This window comes from Myotis davidii, unplaced genomic scaffold, assembly GCF_000327345.1.
Source record: "Myotis davidii unplaced genomic scaffold, ASM32734v1 scaffold60, whole genome shotgun sequence".
Taxonomy (NCBI): domain Eukaryota; kingdom Metazoa; phylum Chordata; class Mammalia; order Chiroptera; family Vespertilionidae; genus Myotis; species Myotis davidii.
The window spans coordinates 1,660,421-1,678,788 of record NW_006293007.1 but is presented as its reverse complement, the minus strand read 5'-3'; the positions used below and the strand labels follow the sequence as shown (position 1 = coordinate 1,678,788).

At 49.6% G+C, this 18,368-nt stretch overlaps 1 protein-coding gene across 1 annotated transcript in view; it reads right to left on the bottom strand.

Moving 5' to 3' along the window:
• EML1 (echinoderm microtubule associated protein like 1) overlaps nucleotides 1-156 on the bottom strand; it is a 63,055-nt gene extending 62,899 nt beyond the window's left edge. Inside the window, exon 1 of the mRNA XM_006766605.2 lies at nucleotides 3-156. Within this exon, the coding sequence (XP_006766668.1) occupies nucleotides 3-110 (108 nt within the window). The 5' untranslated portion in view covers nucleotides 111-156. The remainder of the gene's footprint in view (nucleotides 1-2) is intronic.
• Nucleotides 157-18,368: the final 18,212 nt, after the last annotated feature.

The following is an 18,368-nucleotide window of genomic DNA, read 5'->3' as shown; positions in this document are numbered from 1 at the left end:
ATGTTCAGCCGCCGCACCACGTCCGCCAGAGCCGACTTCAGCAGCTGGATGTCGTCCTCTTGCATCTGGACCCGCTGCTCCAGGGAGGCGATGCGGTCCGTCACCTCCATGCTACTTGCGGCGGAGGCGCTGTCATCTGAACCCAAGGAAAGGAGCGAGTGAGTCTCACGTGCACCCCAGGGGAGCCAGCCCAGCCCAGAGTAATTAAACCCAAAGGCGGCGGCCTCCCTGCAGAATCACCTGGAGCCTTTAAACAAAAGGCTGCACTCCTTCTACTAGTCTCCCCCCACCTCGGGAGTGCTCCTCACTGTTTATTTATTTATTTATTATTTTTATCCTCACCTGAGGATATGTTTTCATTGATTTTTGGAGAGATAGGAAAGGAGAAACATCAATGTGAGGGAGAAACATGGGTTATCTCCCATATGTGCCCCAACCAGGAATCGAACCTGCAACCTCTTGGTGTACGGGATGATGCTCCCACCACCTGAGCAACCCAGCCAGGGCAGGGCTGCTCATGTTTTAGACTGTGTTGTAACTGCTACTGTATTTTCTAGATGCAGGCCGCCTTATCTCTTCCGTGATAGCAGAGGACCTCGGAGGTAGCGGGGTATGGGAACCTATTTCAACTTCCCACACATGGCCCAACCCACGCACAGCTCCCAGCTTTTGCTCCAACATGCACAGGTAGGTCAGATAGTCACAAGGCCACACCACCCATCGGGCAAGCCCTTTAGGGACTGGCTACGCTGACCAAGCAGTATGAGGGGTCCATCAGTGCGGTGTGCGTACCCGAAGGACCGTGGTAACCACATTTTCTTGTAGGGAATCGCTGGTCCCCAGTCCTCCTCAAGGGGCACCAGGCCCTGCGTGATCTTCCCGCCTCCCTGACCCCGTTTATGTCGTCTCCCCCTGGGCACCATGCAGCGGCCATGCTGACCTCCCTCCCGCCTGCGGCTTCTGTATCTGCTGCTGCCTTTGCCTGAAACATTTCTCAACCAGCTTTTCCCATAATCAAAGTCCCCGATCTTTACGTCTCCACTCAAGTGGGAGCCCTTCAGAGAACCTTTTTAACAGCCTTACTAATGCTGCCACGTGGCAATTCTTCAACCTTATTCTTGCTTCAGAGCTTCACTGCAAACTCTGACTGCTCCTGTGCCTACTCACTGTCTCCGTCTCCGAGCTAAAATGTGCACATCAGAGTCGCTCTGCTTCCAGGTACCACAGATCCTGCTGGACAGCACCCCCTGCAGAAAGCAAGTATGAAGCCTGGAAACACACACAACAGCTTCCTGAAGGTTCTAGAAGCAGGCCCCGCCGCACAGACAGTCTGATGGGGGTTTATATGCGCTTGGCGGAGGCAGATGGACGACGACACAAGTAAATTCCCTCATCTGTGGTGTTCAGCCAGAGCCAGGTGCACACAACGGGGGAGGGTACATGCGGAAAACCCGTCAGTTTTATCCCTAAGAAAACCCAAAGTGAAGTCCAAAGACGGTGGACACTGAAGAAAGCGGGGAAATCCCAGGAAGGAAAAAGCCAGAGGGGATCCCCAAACTGTCTATTCACAGGGTCCCACAGAGAGGGGAATCCCCAAACTGTCTATACACACACAGGGTCTCACGGACTCAACCATCCAGCTAACTAGCTACAAAAGATCCGGCTGGGACCGGAGCTGCAGCCTAGAAACGGAGCTCGCAGTTCAAGTCCAACGAGAAAGGTCCCCACCGAGACACAGGAAACAGTGCTCATTGGAGAAAACAGAAAACAGCATCTCCACCGCTAAGCATTCATCACGCCCAGGTGCAACCCAAGGACACTCAGGACATCGAAGAATCAAGATACGGAAGACATTCTTAAGAGAAGAGAAAACAAGTTGAGTACAAATCCAAAACGAACAAACCATTGGGGATTACAGAAAACACTCGAATATACCCTTCCTTAAAGAACAAACAGGCCTCGGAAAATATGTTCAATGTCAATAGCCATTAGGAAGATGCAAATGAAACCCACAGTGAGATAGCACTACACACCTGTGGGAATGGTTTGACTATAAAATACGGACAAAACCACAGGCAGTGAGAATATAGGGCAAAGGAAGCTCTGCTACATGGCTGGTGGGCACACATAAAGGTATGCCACCCTGGAAAACGGTTTAGCAGTTTCTTATAAAGTTAAACGTATACTTATTACCATGTGACCTCGCAATCTAGGCACTGACTCTAGAGAAGCGAACACTCGAGTTATAGTGGCTCCATGCATACGTGGTAATGACGGGAAGCCATTCAGGTGTGCTCCAACTGGTGCATGGACCGGCACCATGCAGTGGGGTACTACTCAGCGACAGAAAGGAGTGACCGATGGACACACACAACGATCGATGGATACATGGACGGCTCTCCAGGCATTATGCTGAGGGAAGGAAGCCGGTCTCCAAGGTTACACACTGTATGAGTCCATGCATGAGATTTCTACAAGACAGGGCCCTAGGGAAGAACGGATCAGTGGGTGCCAAGGGCTGGGGGAGGGGCACAGCACCAGGGCATTTGGGAGAGTATAGAAAAGCTCTGTGTCCTGATGGTGGTGGCAGTTACGTGCATCAAGACTGTGTTAAAATACACTGAATTATCTCAAAATGAGAATTTTGTTGAATGTTAAGCTAAAACACAAAATAACTTTTGAAGCCCTGGCTGGGTAACTCAGTTGGTAAGAGTGTCGCCGGGATATGCCGAGGTTGCAGAATAGATCTTCAGTCATACAAGGGCACATACAAGAAGCAACCAATGATGCATAAATAGGTGGAATAACAAATCAATCTCAATCTCTCTCTCTCTCCCCTTCCTTTCCTCTCTCCTCCTTTTTTCCTCCTACCCTCCCTCCCTTTCATTCTCTTTAAAAATCAATGGAGCCCAGCTGACCTATGGGGAGGAGGTCATGGTTGGATTCCAGGTCTGGGCGCATGCCTGAGTTATAGGCTCATCCTCAACAGGGGGCGTGCAGGAGGCAGCTGATCAATGATTCTCTCTCATCATTGATGTTTTCATCTCTCTCCCTCTTCCTTACTCTCTGAAATCAATACAAATATAAATATATATATAAACTTTTCAAGAGTCCAAGCCAGAGCAGGTCTACCCACTGTCTTTGTCAGCCAGGGGTTACTTTTGCTTGTTGAGGTTGGCTGCTATTATACCATCTCAGCAAAGGGACGTTTCAATGAAAACTGGTACTTGTAGCTCATTTGAGAGAGGCCGTCCTTACGTTCTATAGCACATCTCATGGATGGACAGGTCCTGTGGGATTTCCTCACGTGTCCTTGGGCCAGCGTGGGAAAACAGGCAAGTCCCCCTTCATAATGTCACGCCAAGTGCGAGGGGGGCGAGCAGGACCAAAGGTCATGTTCCATCTGTCTTCCCTCTGAGGAGCTGAACAGCTGGATGAAATCCTCCAACGTGTGAGCAAGACGGGAGGACAAGTCTGTGTGACAGCTGCCACCTGGGATCCTGGGCCACCGCACACCTCGCCAGGAAGGCCGTGGCCGCAGGAAGAAGGCAGGGAGGGGCTCCTGAGCTAAGCCCGCGTTGGAGAGGACTTGCAGGAGAGGCAAATGCTGTGGTCATTCTTAGCATGGACTCTGGGTTCAAATCCGCCCTCCGACTTGCCAGTGTGTGGTGTAGGGCACAGTATTTCATCCCTCGGTGCCTCTATTTCCCCATTTGTAAAACAGGGACAACAGTTATCTAATGTAACGTGAAATGAGTTGATATATGTAGAGCACTTAGGCTATCCTTTCGCAGGTAGTAAGTGCTTTATGAATGTAAGCTATGATTAAGCGATTATTACTGATAAAAATTACCAAAGTAGATTCAAGTTGAACATTTCCTTGAAAATTCCTATATGCTGTCTAGACACCGACATGCAAAATAGTACTGAAAAATTAATTGGAAATCGGTGCTTTATTAATAATGTGTGTTTTCCATGTCATAAAGGAATCTGGCACACAGGCTCCTACGCGTTTCTGTCATCCCCTGGGGTTGAGCAGACCGCGGCCGGGAGAGGGCCCCCTGTCACTGCTGAGCCTGAGCACGTGGCTGTGGGGGCCAGCACGGCCCCGGGACTGCCTGGCAGCCTCTGTCGCACAGCCTTGTGTTTACAACAACGTATCAAGTGCGATAGGCCTGCTTTAAAAATTTATGGTGCAAAAGAGCATCCGTGTGGCCTCAGTTAGGGCTGCAGGTGGCTTTACTAAAGCTGCATGCATCAGATTCTGTTTTCATTCCATTGCGAAATTTGTATAAGAAAAACTCATTTTAAAAGTTTACCAAAAAACAAAATTAAAAAAACCCCGCACCCCAAACCCAACAAAAAAACCCGAACCACCTGCACACACCTGCCCTCAAATACAAGTGATTATAAACCGAATGCCAGACCCGCGAAGAGAACCTCCACTTATGAGACCAGCTGAGCTGTTCCCTAAGGCCCGGCGATACGTGACCCTGGGAACTGATGCTCCCACAGGCAGCCCCCTCCGGACGGAGCGTGTGAGCGGCGTGGCGTTCTTACCCTTCGTGTGCACAGCCAGGCCAGGGTTCAAAGGACCTTACCCTCCAGTGCAGCCGGGAAGGGGCTGACTCGCACATGAAAAGCACAACCCAAAGCCTGGCTTAACCAACACCCCCTTTCCCACCTCTGAACCCGGCACAGGGTCCTGCAGCACAAGACGGGGGAGTTCACCTGAGTTCCATCAAAGGAAACCTCATGAGACTGGGATTCCCACACAAAGAAAACCCTTATTTATGTTCAAGTCATTTTCGCTCCTGTACCTCTACAGCTGACCCAAGGAGGTCATTAAAAGTTTTAACAATAGAGTTTCCATCTTTTCCTCAGTTTCACATCCTTGTCAAGCTTCCCAACCTCATGGAGTTGGAGGGAGAGGGGGATTGAAAAAAAGACAACACTCTATTACCTGTTGGGTTTTTAAATTCTGTCTGAACTACTGGCTGGGGCTGGGGCCTTAGGAAGCCACGGGGACCCACTCACCCGTGTCAGGCAGTGTCCCCACATCAACAATAGTTACTGAGCACATTCGCGAGAACTGTGCGTGCTGGGCCCCAGGGAGGCCCTGACTAGAGCAGACGGGAGCACCTCTGGACAGTCCAGGAGATGTGACAGTGACCTTAGGGGAGAGGACAGTTCCATCTACGCCCCCGCACTGGCAGCACGTGATTCGTGGGCAAAGGACGGACCAGGCCTCACATCCGTGGCTCCGTCTCAGACTTGGTGCCCGTGAGAATGTAGCCAAACGCCTCTTCCTTCTTAAAGTGATGTCATGGGTCCAGGTAGCACCTACATCACCTCTGGTTCCACAGGCAGAAAGAGGACCTTGAGGCTCTGCCCTTACCCTGGATCTTCAGTGGCTCCTGTGGCTATGGCTTTTAAGTTGAACTACCGTCTTAGGGTAAAAAGTGGCACGAAAAGATCTCCCAGTAACCTGGCTGTTTCATTGCATTCAAAGGGCGAGGGAAGCACACTCTTTTCTCCATTCCCAGGACTGTCTCGTTACCTAGAGATGAACACAGCTCTTGGCCCTGCAGGTCTGCTGCTGTGAAGACCAGCGGCTGCCTGAGTGAGTCCCGGAAGTCCAAGGGGCTATCAATTTTAAAAGGTTCACTTAGAATCTGCCCTTCACCTTGAGATGTTCCTACTTCCTTCTCTCTTCACTTAAAACAAGAACAGCAGCCCTTTATTCCCACTGTGCCTGACGCTTCGCCTCTCAGGGTCCCTCCAGGCCACACAGCATCCTCCCATCGCACGGTGACACTGGAGAAGCGTCCACTTCATCTCGACTCACACAGCAGAAAGCGACGGGCTGGGGACCGTGGAAGGCTCGGCTCTTCCCACTGTATCGCGTGGTCCACCCAATGACGGGCATTCATTCCTGTGGGACTTGCATGGTACTAAGTAAAGTATGCACCATTTTACCTTTTCCAAAATATTAGACAAATTTTGGGGGGGATCTTATTACAGGGTTTAGTATTTTAGAACCAGTCAGGTGAGCAGGGAGGAGTGACAGCCTTTCACTCAGCAACCTGCAGGTAGGCTTCTCATGACAGCTGCTTTCCATGGTGGCACTGTTAGCGGAAAGCTGTGTTCCACTGTCACACCTGGACCATCCTGAAACAGAGAGGCGGTGTGGGGAGGCCCTACCTCCTCTGCTGAGTGAGGGTCTGGACCGGCTCCTCGGATGTGCAGCTCTGAGGCCCTGCCCTGGCTGGGGGGCTGCCGCTGCCTCTCTCCTGAGACTCCTCGTTCCCCCGATTGTGTGGGTCAGTCAGGAACCCCGAGCTTTGTTCGTCCCTGGGCTGGACCTGCCACATGAGCGTCAGTCCTGAGATTCATCACAAGAACGGACCCTACCCAGTGGTCCACCTGTCTCAACAGCTACCGTTCGCAACTGGCTGTGAAGTGATCCTACAACAGTCCTTGACTGGAGTGGATGCGGCCTCTGCCTGCTGACGACAGGAACTTCAGCAGAGCCTCTTGAACCTGTGTGTGTGTGTGGTGGTGGTGCGGGGGGTGGGGGGAAGTGGTATAAAGATCTTTTCTGAGTCTTCGGTTGTGAAACTGGAGACCAGGAGAAACACATACATCATCTTGAGGAGCAACATATGACTATGCTGAATTCAGATGACATGATGTGGTTTAAAGATAACACATTTTTTGTTCAATTCAATAAAATGTTATTGAGCATCCTTCTGGGCCAGACCTCGTGCCGGGCAATGCAGTGACCATGCAACCTTCTAAACTGTAAGGCGCTCAGTCTGCCAGAAGAGAGACTGGCCCACAGATAACCAGCCCAGAAATGGAGGACCCAATGAGAGCGACCGCACAGCCCCCATCGCCCCGACCACCAGCTCGGCAAGAAGGCCGGCTCCGGATGTACCACGAGGACCAGAGAAGCCCAGACCAGAACACAGGTGCGGGGGGAAAAGTGGGATTTCAGGTGAGTTTCTGAGTTTCAATGAATGAAGCAAGAATAAGAACAGTCACAGAAAGAACAGCCTGGACATTCTCGAGTTGAGTATGTAGGAAACAATGACTTTATTTTGAAATATACTCTCTTTTCATTTTTGCCTGACAAAGACCTCCCACGGAAGCCTGGGAGCCTTCGGAGTCTTTGGAGTGTCCTTTTAATACCACACACACACGTGCATACACACAAATGCACACACACCACACACGTGAGCACGTGCACACACACATGCACTCACATACACGTATGCACACACGTACACACACCCCTCTACCTCTGCAGAAGTTATCTTGCTTCTTGTTTCTGTGAGAAACTACAAGACCCAGGTACTTCAAGGCTGTTCAACCCTTTTCCCCGCAGCCTTAAAGCAAACACGGGCTCCTGCCTGCAGTTGAGCAGAAAAGCGGCCCCCAGTGCCGTGTGACAATATGCTTTACAACGTGGCCTGTGTGCTGGGCCCAGTGGCCCCGGGAGCGCAGGCAGGAAGGGCGCATCCAGTGTCTGGGACAGCTGGGATGACAGAAGAAAAGACTACAGCCTTTCAGCAGCACTCCTAGCAAGGCCGGCAGGTTGCCAAGTCCTAACCGTAGGAGGAAAGATGAAAATGATGGAGGTGGGGGAGGGCCAAGCAGACAAAATATTGCGCATGAGCGTAGGACCTGGAAAAGATCTGGCGCTGTGGTCCCAATTCTATTTTACAGGGAGACTAACGATTGCAACATTCGCCCGTTACATGTCTAGATAAGATGTCATCCATCGGCTCCTAAACTGACTTAACAGAAAGTTATCCAAAAAGGCAGCCTTAAGAAGAGGTTATTTGCTACATCGTTTCAAAACCTCTCAGCAGAAAGAACATGCGCCTTGGCTGGTGCGGCTCAGCTGGCTGGAGCATCGTCCTGTGCACCGAAGACTCTTGGATTCCATTCCCAGTCAGGGCACACACCTGGGGTCCCCAGAGGCAATGGTTGATGTTTTGTTCTCACATTGATGTTTCTCTCTCTCTCTTTCTCTCTCTCTCTCTCTCTCTCTCTCTCAAATCAGTAAAAATATATCCTCAGGTATGGATTTTGAAAAAATAATAAAATAAAAGCTATTATTATATTAGATTTTTCTATTAATTTCCATTAGTATAAAATGTTTCTGTTTAAAGTACTATACAGTTACATTATCACAGCACTGACCGTCTTCTAGGCCAGTGGTCGCCAACGGGTGGTCCATGAGGTCCGAAAGGTTGGCGACTGCTGTTCTAGTCTGAACAGTTTGGATTAGTTTCAGACAATATTCCCTCGCATGAAAGTCTGTCCTTTGATAGTTGAGATGAAAACTCTTGCCCAGCTGGTGTGGCTCAGTGGTTGATCATCAACCCATGAACCAGGAGGTCACGGTTCAATTCCAGGTCAGGGCCCATGCCCAGGTTACGGGCTTGATCCCCAGTAGGGGGCATGCAGGAGGCAGCTGATCAATGATTCTCTCTTATCATTGTTGTTTCTATCTCTCTCTCCCTCTCCCTTCCTCTCTTTGAAACCTGAAATCAATTAAAAACATATTTAAAAAAAATCAGTGCATGTGTCCTCAGCTAGTGACCACATCTTAAAAATAAAAATCAGAAAAGAATAGTTCAAATGTTAAAAATCCACCAATGGGGCTGACACCAGATAACTGGTTTTCCAGGACAAAACTTCCTAACACCCACTGATGCTGGTGGGTGTCTTCGGGATAATCCATAGGTACGGGGCTCATGGCAGACAGTAACCCTGAAGACACCTGGCTTCTCATGTACAGCTCACCTGTTAGGTTCCTAACAAAAAAGTGGGGCTGCCACAGGCTAAGGTTAGTTAGACCCTAAAGCAGCGATGGTGAACCTTTTGAGCTCGGCGTGTCAGCATTTTGAAAAACCCTAACTTAACTCTGGTGCCGTGTCACATATAGAAATTTTTTGATATTTGCAACCATAGTAAAACAGAGATTTATATTTTTGATATTTATTTTATATATTTAAATGCCATTTAACAAAGAAAAATCAACCAAAACAATGAGTTCACGTGTCACCTCTGACAAGTGTGTCATAGGTTCGCCATCACTGCCCTAAAGGAAGGTCCGAGTCCTAACCTCCCACCACCCATATCCCTTTTTCGTGGTGATTGTTATGGTAAAACTTTTTCTCGGCTTTTCTCGTTGACATTGTGTAACTACTTCTTAAAAAGTGCCATCAACTTCTGCTTCTAGCTAAGATGCAGTAACAGCTGCCCTACTTGAAAGAGCTACAATGAAAACTACTTGACACAGACAGGCAGGGACAGCGGTCGCTCCCAGGTGGTGAGCAGGAGAGGAGACCCCGAGGCAGCTCCCAGGAAGTGATGTGGGGAGGGGACCCCTAAGTTGGGGAGACCGAGCTGGAAGCCCAGAAACCCACCAGGACTAGAGTTCGCAGGACAGAGGACTGAAGAGGAGGGGGCTACAAAGAGGGGAAACTTCGGGAATGAGCCTCAGCTGAGAACTGAGCAGCAGGGATGCGGGAGGACGTTCCCCAGAGCGGGGGAGAACTATCTGAAGAGAACAGACAGCAGGGCTCACACAGCGCTGGGCAGAGTCCCGGCCACCCCCAGCCTGAGTGGAGACCACAGGACCCAGGCTGGGAGAGAACTCGGAACATTTCACCCGAGGCCGAACGCTGGTCCCCTGACAAAGCTGCTTCCAAGTAACTCAGCTACAGCCCAGAACAGAGCTCAGGAGTGTTTATAGGAATACGAGGGGGCCATGCACAAAAATTCGCACAAGAGTAGGCCTTCCTTCCCCCGGCTGCCAGCTCCGGCTTCCCTTTGGCACCCGGGGCCCCGAGCTGCGTCCCTCCGCCCCGGCTTCATCCAGAAGGACATCTGGAATGACACCTGGAAGGACATCCGGTCTAATTAGCATATTACCCTTTTATTATTATAGATAAAAAGATCTGGCTCCCAACAAGGTGAAATTCACAATGCCTGGTACCCAGTAACAATGGCCAGGCAGGAAAATATGGCCCATAATCAGGAAAAGAATCAAGCAAGCAAGACTAACTCAGAAATGACACAGATAATAAAATTAGACAAGGAAAAGTAGACAGTTATTTTAACTGTCTTATGTATGTTAAAGAAGCCTAGGAAAGGCTGAGTATGTAAGGTAGAGGTATGAAAGTATGTGTGTATTTATTTTACATATATGCCATATTTTATATTATGTATTTTTATTACACAGTCTGCACTTTATGTGACATTTATTTACATATATTTATGTTATATATGCATATTACATAATTTTTAAAGTCAAACTTCTAGAAAACAACAATGCACTGGATGAGATTAACTGTAAAGATTAGTGAACATAAAGAAACAGCAATAGAAACTATTCAAAATGAAATACTGAGAGAAAACAGATATGACAGAGAGAATGAATGGATTAATGAATGAATGAATATGAATAAGAATAGAGCACCAGGGAGTTTGTAAGACAACCTCAAGAGTCCTAATATCTATATAACTCAAGTCCCAAAGGGGAGGAGAGGAGAATTTAAAAAATCATTAGAAAAATAATGACTGAAAATTTTTCAAATTTGAAGGAAGCGATAAATCCACAGATCAAGAAGTTCAATGAATCCCAAGCACAAGAAACATGAAGAAAATTTCACCAAGGCAGAGCGGAATCAAGCTGCTTCGGACCAGGGTTAAAGAGATAACCTGGCAAACGAGGGACACAGAACCCCCTCATCTACTTCACGATGAGAAACGTGCTTTCCCCTGAGAACGGGAGTGAGGCAAGGAGGCCGCCTCTCATCGCCCCTGCTCGGCATCTACTGGAAGTCCCGCTGGTGCAAGAAGACAGGAAAAAGTAAAATACACAAACTGGGAAAGAAGAAATAAAACTGCAGATGACACAGTTATCTATGTAGAAAATGCCAAAGAACAGATGAGAAAAACTCCTAGAATAAGTGATTATAACAAGATTGTACAATACAAGGTTAAATACAAAAGTCAACTGCTTTCCTATGTGCCAGCAATGAACAATTTGAAATTAAAAACACACCACCATTTGCAATAACACACAAAAAAAAGAAAGAAAAATACATAGGTATAAATCCAACAACATATGTATAGGATGTGCATGCAGCTGACTATAAAATTACGATAAAAGAAATAAAGAAAATGTGGTAAGGATTAGCCCTGGGCAGGTGGCTCAGTTGGTTAGAGCGTTGTCCTAATTCACCAAGGCTGTGGGTTCGACCCCCAGTCAGGGCACATACAAGGAGCAACCAATGAATGCACGAATAAGTGGAACAACAAATCGTTCTCTCTCTCTCTTTCTCTCTCTCTAAAAATCAATTTTAAAAAAATGTGTACAAGATCTATATACAGAAAACTATCCAATCATGATGAAAGAATTTAAAAAGATCTGAAGGAATGGAGAGATATTTCACATTCATGGATTAGGAGTCCAACTATTGTTATGTTAATTCTTCCCAACTTGATCTGTAGAGTCAACACAATCCCTATCGCAACCCCAGCAAGCTATTTCGTGAATACTGACCAACGGATTCTAGAGTTTCCATGGGAAGGCAAAGACCCAGAATAGCCAACACAATGCTGAATGAGGGCGACAACTCTGAGAAAAGACACTCCCCACAAATCGAGGCAGCTAATCTCCGACAAAAGAGCAGAGGCAAGTTGATGGAGAAAGGACAGTATTTTTAACAAGTGGCACTGGGACAATTAGACATCCGTAGACACAGACCTTACAACGTTCACAAAAATGAACTCAAATGGCATAGAATGGAAAATCAGGAAGCGTTTTGAACTGAATGAACGTGAAAACACAGCATATTAAAATTTGTGGGATGCGGCTAAAACAGTTCTTAGAATTTTAAAGCACTAAACACCCAGAATAGAAAAGAAGAAAGGAGAAGGAAGAGGAGGAGGTGAAGGAAAATTACCTGAGCGCCTACCTTAAGAAACGTAGAGTAAGCCGAAGAGAGGAGGTGATACACAGCAGAGCAGAAACCAATGACACGGACAGAGTATAGGGGCAATCAAGCCAAAAGCTAGTTCTTCACAAAGCAAGTAAAATGGACAAACCTGCATCCAAATTAATTAGGAAAATAAAAGAGAAAGGACACAAAATACCAGCATCCAGAATAAGAGGTGACAGCACTACTGACCTACAGATCCTAAAAGGACAAGGGAGTACTAAGAAACGTTCTATGTCGATAACACACAAATTCTTCGAAAAACAAGATCTACTCAATTTCATGCAAGAGTAGATAACCTGAACAGCTTTAATAAAAATTTTGAATTTATGGTTAATTTTTTCCCCCACAAAAATATCCCCTAGACTCAAATAACTTCACTGGTGGATTCTACCAAACATTTCGGGAAGAAATAATACCACTCTACACAGACTTCTTCCAGATAACTGGAGAGGAGGGAATATTTCTCAGCTCATCTATGAAAGTCAGCCTTACTCTAATGCCAAAATCAGACAAGTATATTGCAAAAACAGTGTTGGTTAGCACCTGACCTGCGACACACTGCGTGGGAGAGTAAGTGGAACACTGTGTGGGAATGCACGGGTACCCTGCGTGGGAGTGCACGGGTACCCTGCGTGGGAGCGCATGGGGTACCCTGCGTGGGAGCGCACGCGGTACACTGCGTGGGCGTTATGTGTTATACTGTGTGGGGATGTATGTGGGACTATACATGGTGCAACCACTTTGGGAAACAGTGCACAGTTCGCCCACGGTCCGGTCCAACCATTCTACTCCTATGCATTTACCTAAGGGAAATGAAACCACATGTTCACGCACAGACCTGGACACAAGTGGTCAAAGCGACTTGGCCCCGAACTGGAAACAGGGGTACCCTGCGTGGGAGTGCACGGGTACCCTGCGTGGGAGCGCATGGGGTACCCTGCGTGGGAGCGCACGCGGTACACTGCGTGGGCGTTATGTGTTATACTGTGTGGGGATGTATGTGGGACTATACATGGTGCAACCACTTTGGGAAACAGTTCACACAGTTCGCCCACGGTCCGGTCCAACCATTCTACTCCTATGCATTTACCTAAGGGAAATGAAACCACATGTTCACGCACAGACCTGGACACAAGTGGTCAAAGCGACTTGGCCCCGAACTGGAAACAGCCCCAATGTCTATCAGCAAATAAATGCATAAACAACCCGGGGTATGTCCACACCATGGACATGCTGCTGAGTCATAAACACATGTCACATGGGTACACGCAACGACATGGGTGAGTCTTAAAACAATTACACTGAGTGGAATGAGCCAGTGAACGGAGTCCGTGCTGTGTGACCCCATTTACAGGAAATGGCACAGGCGCAAACCAAGCTGCGGGTGGTGAAGGGGCACAGAGACCCTCAGAGGAGGACGGCCACGTCACTGCTGTGATAGTGGCTGTGGTTCCAGGGGTACATGCGTATGTCAAACATACCAACTTGCTTACTTAGTAGGTCCCAATTGTTGTACGTCAACAATACTTCCAGAGAGCTTTTTAAAAAGGAGAGGAAAGGAGAACAAAACCCCCACAAAAACACCAAATATACATATGCAAATTATTTCAGAAAACCTACGGAAGTGTCACAAGATATCAAAAGCTCTTCTTCATTAAATAAGGCAGGATACAAAAAAAGAGAGAAAATACTCAGCTTATAGAATTTTTTTCTTAATAGATCTTAAAAATATTTTAAATCAAGGCCAGTGATACATATTAGCAAAACTTTGTTTCCACCCCCACCCCGACACGGCCCCCCACCCCTGTTTTACTCTCTTAGACTAGCTTTGAAAATCCCACTGGGAATTTCCAATTCCAAATCCCACAGAAGATACAACACCCCTCCCTGTCTCCCGACACCCCCTCACCCCCCGCTGCTGATGGTGCCCATTCCCCACCCACTCTCTTCCCCTCAGAGCTCGGAGAGTGAGGCTGAGGTTAACCACCAACTGGATATTCAGATCTACCCAAGAGGACCCGTGCCTCTCTGCTGCTTCCAACCCCAAGCAAATGCGCGGGGAAATCCCACTCAGACTACGTTTCCATACCATCATGTCTGAGGAGCGTTCAACACCCTTTGAGAAGGATACCTGGGCAGTGAAGTGGAGTGTTTGCCACGTGACATTCTGCAGGCTGATTTTTTGAGTGTCATTTGAAGTTTAATTTGAAATGTGAATACAGTATGGGGGGAGGGGGAGGGAGAGAAAGTAAAACAGAGGGAGGGGGGAGGCACAGGAGACAATTAAAATATCCCTGTCAATCTAGAACCCTCAAAGAAAGCCAGGCGTTAGGAGGGTCCAGCCTTTTAAGGAGCCCACTTTTTAAAGTCCGAACCATTTTGTTCAATGATGACAAGATCATCCAGTTTCAGAAATGGGCAAAGGACCTGAACACACATTTCTCCAAAGCAGACACACGAATGGCCAACAGGAACACGAGGAGATGTTTAACATGGTTAGACATCAGGGAACTGTAAATCAAAGTCACAAGACGCCCCTCACACATACCAGGATGGCTATGATCAACAAGATGGAAAAAGCAAGCTTTGGCGAGGATGCGGAGAGACGGGACCATACATTGCTGGGAGGAGCGTAGAGCGGTGCAGCCCTGGGGAACACAGTGTGGTGGCTCCTCGGGGGGTTAAACATAGAATTACCATTCCCTCCCCAGGGTGTGCACCCAAAAGGATGGAAAACAGGGACTCGAACAGACTTACACACTTGTGTGTTATCACAATGACCAAAAGAGGGACACACCCAAGTGTCTACAGCATATTCACACACCACAAACGCCCGCCAGCCTACTGGGTCCCAGCGCTCTCTGAGGGTGGGTGAGCTGCCAGGGCTGCCATGACAAGGCCACACAGGCGGGTGGCATAAACAGCAGACATTTTTTCCTCGCAGTTCTGGAGGCTGGCAGTCCAGGACCAAGGGGTGGGCAGGGCTGGCTTCTCCTCAGGCCCTTCTCTCTCCTCGCCGCCTTCTCTGTCCTCACCTGGTCTGTGTCCTACTCCCCTTCTTATAAGGACACCGGTCCTACCTAACCAGGGCCCATCCTGGCGACCTTTTTAACTTCCTTACCTCTTTAAAGACCCATCTCCAAAGACAGCCACTTTCTGAGTTACAGGGTTAGGGCTTCAACATATTGGGGGGAGGGGGTGGTTGATGCAATTCAGCCCCTAACACACGGTGTTCACAGCACCCAGGACTTCCTCTCCGAGGGATTTGCACACACTGCTTCCTCCTGGCTCCCACGGCCGCCAGGGTATCTGCAGTCCCCTGTGGAGAGGCTCCCTGTGGAGCAGGACTGTCACTGTTGCATTTATTTTGCACCTACTACATGCACAATGCCTGGTTTTGAATGAATAAGAACGGGTGGATTTACTGACACTCTCCACGGGCTGACCCAGTATCTGGAGCCGCCCTGACGGGTCTCCCCCAGTGTTCACAGCCACAGTGCGGGTCTGTCCTCGCCACACCAAGTCCTTTGTTTGTAGAACATTCCTGGTCACAACAGATCCCTAATGCCCCTCTGCTCCCGACTAGTTTCTTCCCTTTGGCATCAACGTGGACTTCAGCCTTTTCCCTCTAGAATGGAATCGCGTTTGTAACACCCACAGAGTCCTCAAACAGCCTAAGAGTCTTTTTTTGCTCTATTTTTTTTTTAAGAAGCAGGGTGATACTAACATCGGACAGGACCCTGTGTTTAAGGGGGTGGAGACGCCGGATTCAGGGAACAAGGGAAAGTCTCCGTTCGTGGTGGGACCCGAGCCACAGCGCTCATTCCCCGAGGCTGATGGGGACTGCGGGCCACTGCGGCCGCGGCTTAAAGCGACGATGCTGATGCTCCGGGCGATGGTCCCAGCAGTGCTCGGAGCTAAGTGGCACTGCAGGCTCTGGGAGGGAGAGGTCAGGTGGAATTCCTGCCCTCCTCCCGCATGCTGGGTGCTTCCTGGTTCATAGGTCAACCACTGAGCCACGCCTGCCAGGGAGGACGCGGTGCTCAACCTGGCAATACCTGAGCCACCAGTCTGAGCCGCTCAGTCACCAGCTCATGTTCTTCAGGCTCCAGCGAGAAGGACCTGCTCATCGACTCTGCTCACCTGTTCACTGTCCCCCTCCCAGTAGGAGAGGGTGGGGAGCCCGTGCTCTGCCAGGGCCATTTGGGGTTTGTAACAACATTTACGGGCCAGACAACATTATCCACTCAAAAACCAGCCTGTGCCCAGCCAGCGTGGCTCAATGGTTGAGCGTCGACCTATGAACCAGATCACAGTTCATAGACAGGTGCCCGCGGAATATCAGGGCCCATGCCCAGGTTGCGGGCTCGATCCCCAGTGTGGGATGTGCAGGAGGCAGATGATCAATGATTCTCTCTCATCATTAATGTTTCTATCTCCCTTTCCCTGACTTTTTGAAATCAATAAAAATATATTTTAAAAGAGAAAAAAAACAAAAAAGTTAGCCTGCTTTATTTGGTCAAGCATGTAATTAGCTCCCACCTTATGCCTTGGCAGAGCCAGACCAAATGATTGCTCGGCCCTTGCACAGCCCCTGGGCGGACATCCCCACCCCGGCATCAACCTGTGCCCAGAGCCTAGCGGAAGGCGCGGCTCGCCGGAGGCGCTCAGGAAGCACCCTGGAGGAGGAAGCACTAACACTCCCCCAGCCCGTGTGGCCGCCGTCTGTCCGTGTACATTGTTTCACTTGCTTCAGGAATTGCTCCATCACTTAATCCAAGTTCATAGATGGTGGAACTGCAGGCTCAGAGGGTCCAGACTCGAGGCCTCATACAGGTCTCATGAGGCTGCCCGGACCCGCTCCACCCCACACCACACAGGAAGGACCAGCTCTGACGCCCGACTGGGCCAGGCTCCAGCGGGGCCAAGCTATCCTGCTGGCAGCAGGGGCTCCAAGTGGCAATGTTATAACAAGAAATGGAGCCGGTGTAAAAGATGCTGGTTACACTTCCTAAGCCAGCCCCCTCCCCAGCCTCTGGAACTGAGGGGCATGGCAGGATGGCGAGGTTCGAGGTTTGAACTAGAAAGGCAGAGGGGGGTCTTGGTCGCCTTCCCGAGGCGGCGGCTTGAGAGGGCCCCGCGCGCAGGCATGCGGGACCAGCCTGTCCAGGAGCTGAACTCCGTGTGGATCCAGAAAGCACAGATGGACTGGACCAGCGACAGCCAGCATGTCTGCTAGTGCAACGCAGGCCAAGAAGAGGGAGTGTGAGAATACGAAAGGGCTAGAGAGAGGTGTCAGCTGCCTGAAGCGGGGCCCAGAGGAATGGAAATAGGAGACACAATGGAAGGAAGGAGACAAGAGCAGGGCTGGCCGGGCCATCCACCCTGCGAGCCTCCTGCACTGCTAACCGAGCGAGCACATTCCAGCTCCAGGCCTTCATGAGGGACCCACGGGGTGACAGAAGGAAAAGAGATGGTGTTTTTAAACGAAACAGACAGGCTGGTCTCAATCACTCATGTGCTATGAGGGAGGCAGAGAAAGGAAATGGAGGGGGGGGTGTTCTATGAATGAGTGCGATGCACAGGAATCAAACAGGAGGTGGAAGGGGCGAGGGGACAACAGACCTCTACCCCCCACCCCCCAGCTGGGGGCTCTGCTTCCTCAGAGCCCTGATGGGAACAAGAATGACATGAGCCCTGTTATCAAATGACATCCGTGAGAGCGCTGGAAAGTGAGCACACCTTATCAATATACGGGTTATTACCAGTGTCAACTCCAGCAGCTGAACGTCGTTACATGATTATTCATCAGCTGCCAGGGTCCCCACGCTCGTGTGCACACAGGCTCCTGCCACTGACATTCAGAAACACCACTGAGAGGCAGCGCTGTGATCCAGAAAGGCATGGGGGGGGGGGAACTAGCATGCTAATAGTGGGAACCGCACTGAAGATGATGCAGTCCGCCCTCTGCTCAGATGCCAGAGCTCCGTTCGCCATCACTTGCAAGCACCTCACAGGCTGCGAAGCGCCTTCATACACAGAAGCGCAGCTGGGATCTGGTTGTGCGCGCCAGGCTGGCTGTCGGTCCGGCTGCCCCGTGCTCCACAGTGACGACGTGGCATCACTGGAGGCTGAGCTCCTGACTCCCTGCCCTCAGACGGGCGGCGGGTACACTGGTTACCTAACCGCAGACACACTGCCTGGCAATGGCTGTGGTTAGCCACAGACGTAATCAGAGAACCGACAGACAGACTAGCAAGCAGGAGTGCAGCGGCAGATGCCGATCTGCATGCTGCTCGAGGGCTCCTGTTCCATTTGTCTCTTCTGTCACCTGGTGCAGGC